This window comes from Eubalaena glacialis, chromosome X (genome assembly GCF_028564815.1).
Source record: "Eubalaena glacialis isolate mEubGla1 chromosome X, mEubGla1.1.hap2.+ XY, whole genome shotgun sequence".
NCBI classification, from domain to species: domain Eukaryota; kingdom Metazoa; phylum Chordata; class Mammalia; order Artiodactyla; family Balaenidae; genus Eubalaena; species Eubalaena glacialis.
Genome location: NC_083736.1, coordinates 64787024 through 64802864, shown reverse-complemented (window position 1 = coordinate 64802864; position 15841 = coordinate 64787024). Strand labels below are relative to the sequence as shown.

At 35.3% G+C, this 15841-nt stretch overlaps 1 protein-coding gene across 1 annotated transcript in view; it reads left to right on the top strand.

Annotated features, from left to right (window-relative positions):
* The window catches only part of TEX11 (testis expressed 11), a 360718-nt gene that overhangs the window by 87660 nt on the left and 257217 nt on the right, over positions 1 to 15841 (top strand). Inside the window, exon 8 of the mRNA XM_061178154.1 lies at positions 8424 to 8509. Within this exon, the coding sequence (XP_061034137.1) occupies positions 8424 to 8509 (86 nt within the window). The remainder of the gene's footprint in view (positions 1 to 8423; positions 8510 to 15841) is intronic.

Here is a 15841-nt window from a genome sequence, read left to right as displayed (position 1 = left end):
CAAATTCCCAATCCACCCCTCCCCCAACCCCCTCCCCCTTGGCAACCACAAGTCTGTTCTCTATGTCTGTGAGTCTGTTTCCGTTTCATAGATAAGTTCACTTGTGTCATATTTTAGATTCTGCATATAAGTGATAACATATGGTGTTTGTCTTTCTCTTTCTGACTTCACTTAGTATGATAATCTCTAGGTCCATCCATGTTTTTGCAAATGGCATTATTTCATTCTTTTTTATGGCTGAGTAATATTCCTTTATATATATACCACATCTTCTTTATCCATTCATCTTTTGATGGACATTTAGGTTGCTTCCATCTCTTGGCTATTGTGAATAGTGTTGCTGTGAACATAGGGGTTTATGTATCTTTTTTGAATTATAGTTTTGTAAGATCTTTTTTTTTTAATGTAGGTGTATATAGCTATAAATTTCCTTCTGAGCATTGCCTTTGCTGAATCCCATAAGTTTTAGTATGTTGTGTTTTTATTTGCATTCATCTCTACATATTTTCTAATTTCTTTTGTGATTTCTTCTTTGACCCATTGGTTGTTTAAGAGTTTGTTGTTTAATTTCCACATATTTTTGAATTTTCCAGTTTTCAAGTTTTATTCCATTGTGGTAGGAAAAGATGCTTTGTATGATTTCAGTGTTGTAAAATTTATTGAGACTTGTGGCACAACATATGGTCTATCCTGGAGAATGTTCCATGTGTACCTGAGGAGAATGAGTATTGTGCTGGTTTGGGGTTGAGTGTTCTGTATATGTTTATTAAATCTAGGTGGTTTATAGTATTGTTCAAGTCTTCTATTTCCTTTTTGATCTTTTGTCTGGCTTTGTACATGATTGAAAGTGAGGTGTTGATATCTCCAACTGTAATTGTAGAACTGTTTGTCCTTTCACTTGTGTCAGTTTTAGCTGCATATATTTTAGGGGTCTGTTGTTAGGTGTATATATGTTTATAATTGTTATATTTTCTTGATAAATTTACCCTTTTATCAATATGTAATGTTCTTTGTCTTTTGTAACAATTTTTGACTTAAAGTCTATTTTGTCTGATATTAGCATAGGCACTCAGCTCTCTTTTGGTTCCTATTTGCTTAGAATATCTTTTTTTCATGTTTTCATTTTCAATCTATTTTTGTCTTTGGATGTAAACTGAGATTTTGTAACCAGCATATAGTTTGATCATGGTGTGTTTAAAAAAAATTTAGCCAATCTGCCAATCTCTGCCTTTTAATTGGAGAGTTAAATTACATGTAATTACTGTAAGAAAGGACTTCTGCCATTTTCCTGTTTGTTTTCTATATACCTATATATGTGTCTTATATCTTTTTGTTCCTCATTCCCTCCACTACTACCTTCTTTTTTGTTTAATTGCTTTTATCTAGTATTCCATTTTGATTTCCTTCTCATACCGTTTTCACCATATGTTTCAGTTACTTTCTTACTGGTTATTCTGAAAAATATATTTAACGTCATAAACTTGTAAGAATCCAGTTTGAATCAATACCTATTAGCTTCAATATTATACAAAAAGTCTGCTGCTATACATCTCCATTTACAAATTACATATTTATATATTATGTGCCCATTAGCATAGACTTATACTTATTTTTAAATGTATTTTTCCTTTAAATCGTATAGAAAAAAATGAGGAGTTATGAACCAAAAATACAATAATTCTGACTTTTATATTTACCTAGTTACCTTTTCCCTTATTTTTATTTCTTTGCATTACTATCTAGCATGCTTTTATTTCAGCCTGAAAAATTCTATTTAGCATTGTAGAACAGGTCTACTAGAGACAAACTCTCTCAACTTTTGTGTATATGAGAATGTCTTAATTTCTCCTTCATTTCTGAAAGGATAGTTTTGCCACATAGAGAACTTTTGGTTGAAAGTTGTTTTTTCATCACTTTAAATATGTCATTTCACTGCATTCTGACTTGTATGGGAAATCAGCTGAAGTTTGAGGATCCCTTGTACATGACTAACTGCATCTTGCTTGTTGCCTTCAAGATTCTTTGTCTTCTGATGGTTTGATTATAATGTGTCTCAGTGTGGATATCTTTTTTTTGTTGTTTGTTTTTAATAAATTTATTTATTTATTTTTGGCTGCGTTGGGTCTTTGTTGCTGTGTGTGGGCTTTCTCTAGTTGCAGCGAGCGGGGGCTACTCTTCATTGCGGTGCATGGGCTTCTCATTGTGGTGGCTTCTCTTGTTGTAGAACACGGGCTCTAGGCGCAAGGGCTTCAGTAGTTGTGGCACGTGGGCTCAGTAGTTGTGGCTTGCAGGCTCTAGAGCACAGGCTCAGTAGTTGTGGCACATGGGCTTAGTTGCTCCGCGGCATGTGGGATCTTCCCAGACCAGGGCTCGAACCCGTGTCCCCTGCATTGGCAGGCAGATTCTTAACCACTGAGCCACCAGGGAAGTCCTGGATATCTTTGTGTTTATTCTATTTAAAGTTTGTTGAGCTTCTTGGACTTGCAGATTTGTATCTTTATCAAATGTGGAAGTTTTGGGCCAATATTTCTTTGAGTATTATTTCTGCTTTTTTCTCTGTCTTCTCTCCTTCATGGACTCTGATTTTACATACATTGTTGTTGTCTCATGGGTCTCAGGCTCTGTTCATTGTTCTTCATTCTTTTTTCTTTCTGCTCCTCAAACTGAATAATTTCTATTGATCTTACTTTCAAGTTTGTTGATTCTTCTTTCTGATCTAATCTTTTTTTGAAACCCTGTGGTGAATTCTTAATTTCAATTATTGTACTTTCCAGCTCCAGAATTTCTTTTCTTATATATGTAATTTTTATCTCTTTATTGATATCCTCTATTTGGTAAGACATTTTTATCCTTGTTTCCTTTAGTTCTTTTTCCATGAATTGCTTTAGCTCATTGAGCATATTTAAGACAGTTGATTTAAAGTCTTTATCTTTGGAATTCCCTGGCGATCCAGTGGTTAAGACTCGGTGCTTTCCCTGCTGGGACCTGGGTTCCATCCCTGGTTGGGGAACTAAGATCCCGCAAGCCACGCAGCGCGGAAAAGAAAAAAAAAGAAGCCTATGTCTTTTATGTCCAGTATCTGTGCTTTCTTAGGGACAGTTTTCCTTCCTTCCTTCCTTCCTTCCTTCCTTCCTTCCTTCCTTCCTTCCTTCCTTCCTTCCTTCCTTCCTTCCTTCCTTCCTTCCTTCCTTCCTTCCTTCCTTCCTTCCTTTCCTTTCCTTTCCTTTCCTTTCTTCCTCCCTCCCTCTCTCCCTCTCTCCCTCCCTTCCGTCTTTTCTTCTTGTGAAAGGGCCATACTTTTTTGCTTCTTTGTATGTCTTATTTTTTTGTTGTTAAAAAGTGGACATTTTCAATATTATAATATAGTAACTTTGGAAGTTAGATTTTCCCCACTACTCACAGTTTGTTGTTCTTGCTGTGGTTTGTACTTATTTGTTTGTTTAGTGACTTTTCTAAACTATTTTTTTAAGACTGTGTTCTTTGTCTCCTTTACTCTAAGTTGTAGTCAGCCTTTATCTATTTATCTATTTATTTATTTTGGCAGCGCCGGGTCTTAGTTGCGGCATGCATGCGGGATCTAGTTCCCCGACCAGGGATTGAACCTGGGCCCCCTGCATTGGGAGTGTGGAATCTTACCCAGTAGACCACCAGGGAAGTCCCCACAATGAGATATTGCTTCACACTCATTAGGATGGCCAAAATAACAGGTGTTGATGAGGATGTGGAGAAACTGGAACCCTCATACACTTGCTGAGAATGTAAAATGATGCAGACGTTATGGAAAACAGTATGACAGTTCCTCAGAAAATTAAAAAATAGAATTAGTGTATAATACAGCAATCCCATTCTGGGTATATGTCCAAAAGAAATGAAAGCAGGTTCTTGAAGAAATATTTGCACACCCATGTTCATTACAGCATTATTCACGGTAGTTAAGAGGTGGAAGCAACACAAATGTCCATTGACAAATGAATGGATTAAAGAAGAAAGGTAGTATACACATACAGTGAAATATTACTCAGTCTTGAAAGAAATCCTGTCAACTGCTACAACATGGGTGAGCCTTGAGAATGCTATACTAAATGAAATAAGTCAGTCACAAAAAGCCAAATATTTTATGATTTCCCTTATATGAGGTATTTAAAGTAGTCAAACTCACAGAAACAGAAAGTAGAATGGTGATTGCCAGGGGTTTAGGGAGGGGCAAATGAAGGGTTATTGTTCAATGGGTAAAGAGTTTCAGTTTTGCAAGATGAAAAAGTTCTGGAGATCTGTTGCACAACAATATGAACATAGTTAACACTACTAAATTGTACACTTTAAAATGGTTAAGATGGTACATTTCGTTACGTGCTTTTTACCACAATTAAAAACTTTTCTTCTTTTACTATCATTTTACTGGGGTGTTAGGAGAGAGCAGAGGTAGTTGTGTGTGCTCAATCTGACATCTTTAACAGGAATGTGATGCTGTCTTTTTTGTTTGTTTTCTCTGCTTTTTGTTTCCTGTTTACTTTTTCCCACCTTCCTGTGGGTTAGATGAATATTTTTAGAATTACATTTTATCTATATTATTTTTGAGTTCTGTTTTTATAAGGACAGTCATGATGGATTTAGGATGCACCCTAATCCAGTATTACCTCACCTTGATTACACTGCAAAGACCCTATTTCCAAATAAGGTAACGTTCACTGGTTCCAGATGGACATGAATTTTGGGAGGAGGGCATTATTTAACTCAGTGTAGTCTTGATAGCATAAGTCCTTTTACTTTATTCTTCTTCAATGTTGTTTTAGCTGTTCTGGGCCTTTTACTCTTCCATATTCCTTATAGAGTCAACTTGTCAAGTTTGGTGGAAAACTATTGAAATTTTGATTGAAATGGCATTTGATTTATAATTAATTTGGAGAGCATCACTGTCTTTATAATGTTGAATCTTCTTATCAATGAATGTGATATGTCCTAATTTATATAGTCTTCTTTAATGTATTTCAACATAGTTTTGTAATTTTTTGTATAAAGATATTTCAGTCAACTTGCTGTCATAAGTGATACCTTAGAGTTTACATTTTTGTTTGTCATTGGTGTATAAGAATGCAGTTGCTTTTAAATGTTTATTTAATATCCAGCAACTTCTCTGAACTCTTTTATTAATTCTAATAATTTCATCTGTAAAGTTTCTTGGATTGTTTGCATTTGCATGTTTTTACCATCTCTTTCTTTTGTCTCTAGCTCTGTTGCTATCTATTTCACATTATAAATTACTAGAGGACGGACACCTTTCTTTAATATGCTTTGTAGAGTAAATGGACATTGAATTGCATATTGAAAGATATGAAAGGAGACTCATAGCTGGTGTTTAGGGAAAGAAAACTTTTGGTATCTTGCACAGAGTTAGAGCTGATAAAGGGAAAAGCAAATGTAAAGAGAGGGGAAAGGACTGAATTAGAGGATCAAGGATATGTAACAGAAAAGTAATTATTAACTATACCTTCGTCAGGATGGGGCTACCAGTAAAGGACCTTGAAGTTCAGAGTTAAGAGTTTGTATTTTGTTTAGAAGGTGACTGATAAAACTATACTGTTAGAAAACTCATGATTTTCATTCTAAAGGTCAATGAAATTATTTAGTGTGCTTTTGATGGGCTTAAGGTTTAGACAGGACCTGAAAATCCAGGGCAAGAAATCTTATAATGAGAGGAAATGATCGGATAAAGGTTGGAGAGGAGCTAACTGTAGTGTTATTCACTTAAAAAGAATTAATGAATTAAATAAGCCAACTCTCTTTTTTCTGAGACATCCTTCCTGTATCCCAAAACTAGATTAGGAATTACTTAAGGTGTTGACATGATGGCAGAAGGTAATGCTGTATTGTTTAGAGGCAGAGAAATAAAGTGTTTGGAAAATTGTATCTTAGAGCACCAGGAGAAATAACTAATGACCTATTGTTTATTATTACTGAGACATCTGAGGACTAGAGAAAGCTGAGTGTGGGGGGGATTGGAAGGTAAATGTCTTAAAGCCATTAAGGAAGAAAGGCAGGCAATTATCATTCAATTATTGTTACACAATTATAATTGAACAAAATGTAAAAATACATGATCTATAAATCTGTAAAAGACAACAAAATCTCAAAGAAAAATAGCTTGGAACTTGGAAATAAAAAAAAATAGGTTTGCTTTTTCTGAATTTTAAGAACCTAATTTATAAAGTAATTCACAGAAAATGAAATTATCTAGTTAATTAAAAATAAAAAGGGGACTTCCCTGGTGGTCCAGTGGTTAAGATTCCGTGCTCCCAATGCAGCGGGCATGGGTTCGATCCCTGGTCAGAGAACTATCAATAGATCCCTCATGCTGCGACTAAGAGCCCGCATGCCACAACTAAAAGATCCCACATGCCGTAACTAAAGGTCCTGCACACCTCAATGAAGATCCCGCGTGCTGCAGCTAAGACCCAGCACAGCCAAAAAAATAAATAAATATTTTTTTGAAAAGCCTCATACTGAACTCAAAAGTTAGTGATCAAACTCATTTTTAGCTGCAGTATCTAACTGAGTTTTAAAAATCATCTATATAGTCTCATCGTGGCATTGTAAATTAGGTATTTGGTTGGATCTTTTATTTCTGGGCCAGTAGATGAAGCAGTGGCTGGAGTTTCTAGAGATTCCATGAGTTCTGGTCCCATAAGTCCGTTTCTATATGACCAATATACAACAGACTTACAGATCTACCTTTGTGTTTTTTTGCCACTGTGTATTACTTGCAAAATGAGATGTTACCACTCCATGGAAGGCCAGGAACGTATTTTTTAAAGAGATATTTGTATAAATCTTAGTACTAAATACCCCATTAGAAATGTTTCATGAGGACAGAGATTTTTGTCTGCTTTGTTCACTGATGTGTCTCTAAGGCCAAAAATAGTGCCTAAATTAGATAAGACATGCTTAGTAAATATTTATCATTGAATGTATAAATGAATGAGTGAATGGAGCAGTACTGGTAGTTAAAAGATTTTTTTTCGGTCATTACATTGAAAATATGCTGCAGGTCTCTTGAAAGATATCTTAGTATTTTGTAGCTTTGGTCTCATAAGTTTATTGTTTTATATTCTTTTCTCCCCTAGGAAGTAGCATTTAATGTAAGTACACTTGAAGGGATTGCGAGGGAAGATTAAAAAAAACACTGAGGAAATTGAATAAAGACTCAGTACATTTAAATGTTCATCAAAAGTTTTACTTTCCATTTTTCTCTGTGTAAGTTAGTTGCAAGCCTCTCTGCAGCAAGTGGGTATAAGCTGCATTATTCCAGTATAGCTACATAACTGGTGTAGCCCTGTGTGAACCTATGGGATCTGGGGCATGTAATGAGTTAAGCTTTTTCTGCTGAAATGTCGAGAATGCATTTAAATACTTCTGGATTCTTGCCAGACCCACATTACCAAGACTGTTCTTTATTTTAGATTCAAATATACAGTAGGTCTGATGTGCTCAGGCATGCATATTGAACTTCTACTTTCTGAATGTACTGTACTGTAATTCAAAGGGAAACTTTTTTGAAGCAAGACTGCTCTTTACACGTTACTTATGAATAACTTCCCTAGATCTTGGATTCTTAATTGAGGATCTGCTTCTGTAGTCTTACTCAGGTTAAACTTATAAAGGACTCCTTTATATGGATATAATCAGATTCTGGCTAGATGGTTTCTATAAATAGTGAGGGGATATTTGGGTAAATTATTAGAATTAAGTTTTTTTTTCTTTTATGCCATTTCCCAGTATTTTGATGAATGAAAATTCTGTACGATATGACATTAACACAGCGACTGAGATGCTGATTAAGCTGTAAGAGTATTTTCCTATGGCATCATTCACATACTTGTTCCTACTTCTATCTCAGTGGTAATTTATGTAAAGAAAATTTTTGTTGTTATCAAGAGATCCATTAAATTAACTATTTCTAAATAAGTCTTATGACTAGATAGTGCTTTGGACACATTTCACGTTTTTTAAATTTGTCTTAATTTTGAAAGGTAGTCATTCATTTTTTGCCCCCCTCAGTGGTGATTTTGTTTTCTTTGAATATATTCTTTTCTAATATCTTTTACTGAATCTGGCAACCTACAGAGGCATTTTAGCCTGCTCTTTTGCTGGGCAATGATTAGTTTTCCCATTTCCTGTTACAAAGGATCTTTCAAGTTCTATTAGTAATGTATTGTATTACCTTTCCATAGGTAACTAATGCCACACCCTGAATATTTTTTAGCTCCTCTTTATATAAACTGAGAGGTTTTGATAAGGATGAGTGGGTTATTTTGATGTACAGAACACTAAGTATGTCTTAAAGACTCTGAAATGCTATAGATTTTTTTAACGTTAAGAGAATCATGAATCTGACATATCTTGTTTTTTTTCTTTTAATATTGTAGACCGGATATCTTCATATTCTCTGTTATAGCTTTGGAGTAGAAACCTACAAGCTGAATAAATATGAACAAAGTTCTTTCTGGCTCAGGTAATATAAAAAAATAATGAATATAAATTAACGATTATTATCATAGAGTTCAGTCAATACTTACTATAGGGTACTTTGGCAATTTAAACATTTTCTGATTTCAAAAGTCAACATGCTAAATTTATTTACTCCTTTAACATGTATTGTTTATTATTCTTATATGTTGCCAGTTGATAGAAAAATGTATTCTATTCTTAATAACATAAAAGCATGTTCTCCCTCCATTCCTCCTTTGTATCTTCATCAAGAATATGGAAATCCTTATTTTTTGCTTTGGTATGTATTGCTGTCTGCTAACCCCAGAGTATAAGGGCAGGTGGGTAAATAGTAGGATCACCTAAAATTATTAGTCTTAAGAGAATCTTGGTATTTTAATATCAGTCAAGTAAGTATATATTAAGCACTTACTATATGCTTAGAACTACACTAAGATTTGTACTGTTGTGTTGAATCTGGAAATATCATGGAATAGTGCAAAAATATAGCAACTATATGCAAGAATCCTGTGTTTCACTGAATACCTATGCCCAGTACAGGTTCTGACATAATAGTAGATACTCAGTAATTGCTAGTGAATTTCTGTGAAAAACCTATTTTTCTGGAGATGTCACATAAAGTGCTTTGAATTTTCTTTTCCTTTTAAATTAATTAATTAATTAATTTTTGGCTGTGTTGGGTCTTCGTTGCTGCGCATAGACTTTCTCTAGTTGCGGCGAGTGGGGGCTACTCTTCTTTGCAGTGCACGGGCTTCTCATTGCGGTGGCTTCTCTTGTTGCGGAGCACGGGCTCTAGGCATGCGGGCTTCAGTAGTTGTGGCTCACGGGCTCTAGAGCACAGGCTCAGTAGTTGTGGCGCATGGGCTTAGTTGCTCTGCGGCATGTGGGATCTTCCCGGACCAGGGCTCGAACCTGTGTCCCCTGCATTGGCAGGTGGATTCTTAATCACTGCGCCACCAGGGAAGTCCCAAGTGCTTTGAATATCAGGGGATTATGGAGTAAAATCAATTCCTAAATGTTTCCCTTCTCTGAGTATGGGGTTAGTTCTAGTTATTTGGAGATATTCTCTTGATTAGTCTAACTATTGTGAAAATTATATTTACCATTAATGAAATAAATAGAAATATGGTCATTAAGATTATAGTACTCATAGGCATATATATCTCTAATAAAATACTTATGCAAATAACTTGTTTATGTAAAAGACTTTTTAGAGCCCAAAGATTCATCAAACTCTGTAAAGAACTATGCCTGACAGAGCAGGCTTATGCAGTTATAAGAGATATACTTGTCTCAATTTAGAATGCTTCATACAAGTGGAATATACCTGAAATGTTTATTAGAAATCACATTTATCAATTGAATTATTAAAAATATACCAAAGGAGCTACCTAGTTTAACATAGGTTTACAACAAGTTTCCTTTAAATGAACAACCTTTTTATAAAGTGAATGAGTGAGTTCTATTCCAGGATTTGGCAGTATTTGGGGGAGGAGCACTCACAAAGGTTATGGCATCAACCTATCAAAAGATTAGTATGCCAAGGAGACAGGAATGGGAAGGACAAAAAAAAGAAAAAAAGGATGCTGTGGTGCCATGGATGGCTTCTGGAAGCTTAAGACTGCGGAGGTGAGCCTGTAGTTTATGCCAGAATGAACATAAACATGAATGCTCTCTAGCAACTGCCTATAAGAGTAGGCTGAGGCTTGAAGTGGCATAAATGTAGGTTATTATCGTATATGCCATGGATTGTTGACCTCTTATCTGTCATCATCTTTTTTAGAAAACCTTACAGAAGGAAAATATGACAGTGATAGAGCATGACTGATATTTATATCATAAGCTAACTATATCAGATTTTTACTCTCTGTTTAGTGTCTGTATTATTAGGAACATTATTTGACCCACAGTCATATTTAGATAATAACACATTTATGGAGCACCACTATGTTTTTGACTCTTTTTGTATTCTTGTCACTAGAATGAGATTGGGGAAAACAGGAAGGACTTGAATTCTAGCCCTAGTTATTATATATTATTTTAATCTTTCTGCCAGATTATTTTTCCACATCTTTTGGGGATATAAAAATAACTTAGTGAAGTATTGTCAAATGCCTTGAAAAGGATTATATTTTAATGTATTTAAAAAGAGGCAAAAATAATTATCAACATTGTGATACCTACTTTTTAGAATTATTCTAGAGATTAAATACGATGATGCATATATTGTAGAGTGTTTAGTAACATGCTTGGGAAATAGAAACTGCTCAATATATGGCAGTAGCTGCTGCTGTTGCTAGGTGATGTGTTTGCTATTTACTGCAAATGGGCACTAATGTGGCTGCTTCACTAGTATATTCTAAAATTTATCACAGTGAAATCAAACACAGATTACTTGTTGACTTCCCAGGTAAAAATATTATAAAGACAGACACCCACATCTTTTTATCATATACTGCCATTCTTTGGGGCAATTCTTCTTTGTGCTTTAATCATCTGTGTGTTGAGAAAACTGTTGGGAGCAGTTGGTGATACAAGCAGGAATGAATAGCTGCTAATTAAGCACCTTTCTCTGTAGATTTTGTACTAGAAGGAGGGCATGGAAGGTGAGTGTACTTTCTACAGGCTTAACTCTTTTGAGAACAGTGGATATCTTAAGCTAGAGGTTATATACAATTTGGAAATACCCATTCAGTCTAAAAGGAAAACCCCTCATTTTTTCACAAATGATAAGATACCAAAATTGCTGTAGTATATTAGAATTTTGTTGAAGTAGAAGCCTAGAACATAAAGGGTGGTAGTGGGTATTGCTTAAAAGCTCTTTTCTTTCCCTCAGTTCTTGTTAACAGATCTCAGTTTAGGACCTTGGTCAGTTTTTGTCTCCCTCTTGCCTTTTCTTTTGCTAAGAAAACTTCATAAACAGCTGCTGCTTTCCTTGATTTCTGCCACATTTTTTGGGGGGGGGATTTTTTAAAAAATGATTTATTTTTGGCTGCTTTGGGTCTTCATTGCTGCATGCAGGCTTTCTCTAGTTGCGGCCAGCGGGGGCTACTCTTTGTTGCGGTGTGCAGGCTTCTCATTGTGGTGGCTTCTCTTGTTGTGGAGCACGGGCTCTAGGCGCACAGGCTTCAGTAGTTGTGGCATGCAGGCTCAGTAGTTGTGGCTTGTGGGCTCTAGAGCACAGGCTCAGTAGTTGTGGCTCACGGGCTTAGTTACTCCACGGCATGTGGGATCTTCCTGGACCGGGGATCGAACCCGTGTCCCCTGCATTGGCAGGCGGACTCTTAACCAGTGCGCCACCAGGGAAGTCCCTCTGACACACTTTTTTGATTATGCCCCCTTATTAGAGATGCCACAGATTAAGAAAGGCCACTATAATTCTGAATGAAATTGAGAATCCTTAAGCTTACTTTACTGTTGGCATCAAGGTACCTGCCTCAGTGTATTCAAATGACAAATTCAGTTAGGACTCCATAGAATATAAAATTTCAGATCTTTGAAACGAGCTTTGGAAATATGTTTAAGAGGTTTTCTTGTTTAATAAATTACAGTTTTTCTTTTTCTCCTCTTTTGTAATTCTTGCTACACTGAGCTCCTCTGTCTGCTCCTGGCAGAGGCAAGAATAAGTAGGTGGGAAGAGACTGTTGATATAGAACTTTCTTCTGCACTCTAGGGGATTTGTTAGTGGCCTCTCAGTTGTCCTGGTAGAATTTGAATTTAGTGTTTAATCTTTTAAAGTCCTATCTAACAATTTGGACATATATTTTGCTGAACTTGGCTTTTTAGAAAAGGTTTACAGAAATTGCACTCTAACTAATTAGTATTCTACAAGAAGTACTGTAAACCAAACAATAGGAATGAGTCCAACTCAAAAGGCTTTGGAATTACACTGATTTACTGCAAAGACTTTGCAGATTTTTTTCCCCCGGGAGAAAAATGTCCTAATCCCCATATCTTAGTCATATTCTTTTTTTTTTTTAACATGATAGAATTTATTTATTTATTTTTAATTTATTTTTAAAAATTTATTTATTTTATTTATTTATTTTTGGCTGCATTGGGTCTTCATTGCTGCACGTGGGCTTTCTCTAGTTGCGGTGAGCGGGGACTACTCTTCCTTGCGGTGCGTAGGCTTCTCATTGCACTGGCTTCTCTTGTTGTGGAGCACGGGCTCTAGGCACGTGAGCTTCAGTAGTTGTGGCACGCAGGCTCAGTAGTTGTGTCACACGGGCTTAGTTGCTCTGCGGCATGTAGGATCTTCCCAGACCAGGGCTCAAACCCGTGTCCCCTGCATTGGCAGGCGGATTCTTAACCGCTGCACCACCGGAAGTCCCACCTTAATCATATTCTTTATCAAGGATGGTTTTTCCTTGATTTCTAGTAGTTCTTTCTAATTCACTCAACTGTGTTCCTTGGAGCTACTGGCTGGTAAACGCTTGGGGAGGCTTACTTTTCCCCTTTTGCTATAAGACCTATTTTCTAATTACGGCAAATTAAATTTGGGAGAGAAGAATCAAAATGAAAGGGTAATACCCATGGATATAGTAAAAATAATGTTTAAAACTTCTTTGCTGATTGGGGACTTCCCTGGTGGTCCAGTGGTTAAGACTCTGCACTTCCAGTGCAGTGGACGTGGGGTCGATCCCTGGTCAGGAACTGAGATCCCACATGCCATGCTGAGTGGCCAAATTAAAAATAAATAAATAAATAAATAGAATTAATTTAAAAAAAACTTCTTTGCTGATTAAAGCAGTTATATGTGCTAATTATAAAAATTTAAATGTCACAAAAAAGTAATATGGAATGTAAAAGTCCCCTGTAATCCCACACTCATAAATGCTCAGTATTAACATTTTACTTTGTTCTTTTTATTTTTTTTCAAAAATAGTTTTTAAAAACTCTTAATATATTAAACGACAAGGAAAACGTGAGAATCCTTGACATGTATTTGGAAGATTTAAGGAGTTGAGTTTTTTCAGAATGGACAGTAAATAAAGAAGGTTAGTGAAATGAAACTGAGCCCAAGACTATACACAGGAAAATTCCTAATTGGTGACCTCTTGTTGTAGTAGAGACAGTGAGATAAATTGGGAAAATGACAGAAAACATTTGAATTGCATAGAATCCTGAAGAATTGGATAAAACCCTGAAAATGTTTTGAAAAAAATAATCTAATATTGATCTTAATAACTGAAATTTAAATGACCCTACTGCCTTAACCCACATGTCAGAGACTAAGTGCTTATAAATTTCTGTAGAGGAGAGGCCTTTGTAGGTTACCAAAAATGAGAATATTTCTCAGCTCCTTGTGTGAGAGGCCTGGGTTGCTTTTCTCCTCTCAGCATCCAAAGAAAGCATGATTTCTTTAGCATCCTTCTGAGACCATAAGGTCTCATTTTGTATTTTCTTAAAAACACACACACACACACACACAACCTAAACTTAATGTTGCTAGATTTTTGGATGTGAATAAATAATTGGGTAAGTAGTATGTTAGAGGAGGAGTAATTTTTTAGCTCCTTTTCTAACACCTTCTAAATTTCTCTAAAACGAATCTAAAGCCTGTCTTAGTTGGCAGCTAATGTGAGTTGTTTCCTAGTAGTTGGGGATAGTTTTTATGTTAGATGTAGTATCCTCAAGTGGGAAGAGAAGTGTGTCTCTTTCCTGTTCTATAAAACTTTTTGTATCTCTCATGGAATCGAAAGAGGAGAATTTAACAAAAATTATAGTGTTAGTTTCTAAATTTATAGTGCTTAGAGTTAGTAAACCCAGATTATGTAATTTCTATGACGGTTTTAAAAAATAGTTATTATGTTTACAATAAGGACAGTGTTAATGAGATATTTTTATTTATCACTATTTAGCCTTTACTATGGTTGTATAGGAATATGTGACACCAGAGGTCTTCTAATAAGAAGGGAAACAACAAAGGAAATATACATAAATGTATTTATATGCACAAATATTAACAGTTCAATATATGAGCCCAAGGGAAGTTTGTATCAGTTTTAATGCTACTTAATATTCATTGCTTTATTTTTGCTTCTGTTCTCAGCCTGAGACCTTGAGATTTTTGACAATATTATCTGTAATCAGGCAGTGTGATCTAGGGAAAGAGCACAGAGCTAGCATTAGAAAATCTGTTACTAATCAACTGTGTGACCTTGGGTCACTCACCTAACTACTATGTGCTGTGATATAGTCATCTGAAAAATTAGTGCAACATTATTTGTGTACGTGGCTTGTAATGAAGATAGCATAAGTAATACAATAGTACTTTGAAAAGTTAAGGGTATTATATGATCATAGACTATGATAAAATTATTAACTGTAAAAATGATCATATAGAAGATATGTTTTAATGGAAAATGGAATGTATTAGCACCATCTTGTGGAAATATAACAAATTGTATAGTAGCAATTTTAATAAGAAGATAATTTACTATAGATAACACTTTATAGCTGTAAGAACCCTTACAGATCATCTAGTTCAGAAATTAAGAAACTGTGTTCTGTGGTACCCTTAGGTTCTGCCAGAAGAGCTTCAGAATCTCCTTTAAGAGGAGGAGACTTATTCACACTTCTCCAAGAGCCCCATCTTGCTTCAGAGAAATTAGGCTTTAATCAGTTTCCTATGTAGTATGTCCTTTTAAGATTTTGTTTGAAAAATATGATTCATCTGCTTAGAGTTTAAAAAATATCGATCAACTTCATCTTGTACAGATAAGGAAATGGAAATTTGGAGAGATTAAGAGATTTATACAAGGGGACATAGCTGAGGCACTAGATATGAATAGTCTTTCTCCAAAGGTCAGTAGTGATGTCACCCCTATTTGATTCCTGATTTTAGTAATTTGAGTCTTTTCTCTTCTTGGTTAGTTTAGCTAGCTAAAGTTTTGTCAATTTGTTGGATCTTTTCAAAGCACCAACTTTTGGTTTTCGTGATTTTCTCTATTGTTTTTTAAGTATTCTATTCCATTTATTTCCACTGTAATCTTTATGACTTTTTCTCTCTGTGCTTGCTTTAGGTTTAGTGTGCTGGCTTTTTTTTTCCCCCTAAGATGGAAGGTTGAGATCTTTTTTAATATTGCTGTTTATGGCTAGGATATTTCCCCTAACCATTGCTTTAGTTCCATCCGATAAGTTTTGCTATGTTTTGTTTTCCTTTTCATTCAGCTCAAGGTATTTTCTAATTTCCCTTGTGATTTATTCTTTGACCTGTTGGTTATTTAGGAGTGTGTTGTTTAATTTCCAAATAACTTAGTTTTGTTCTTGACTTCTAATTTATTTCCATGTAGGGAGAGAACATATTTTGTATGATTTCAATCCTGTTAAG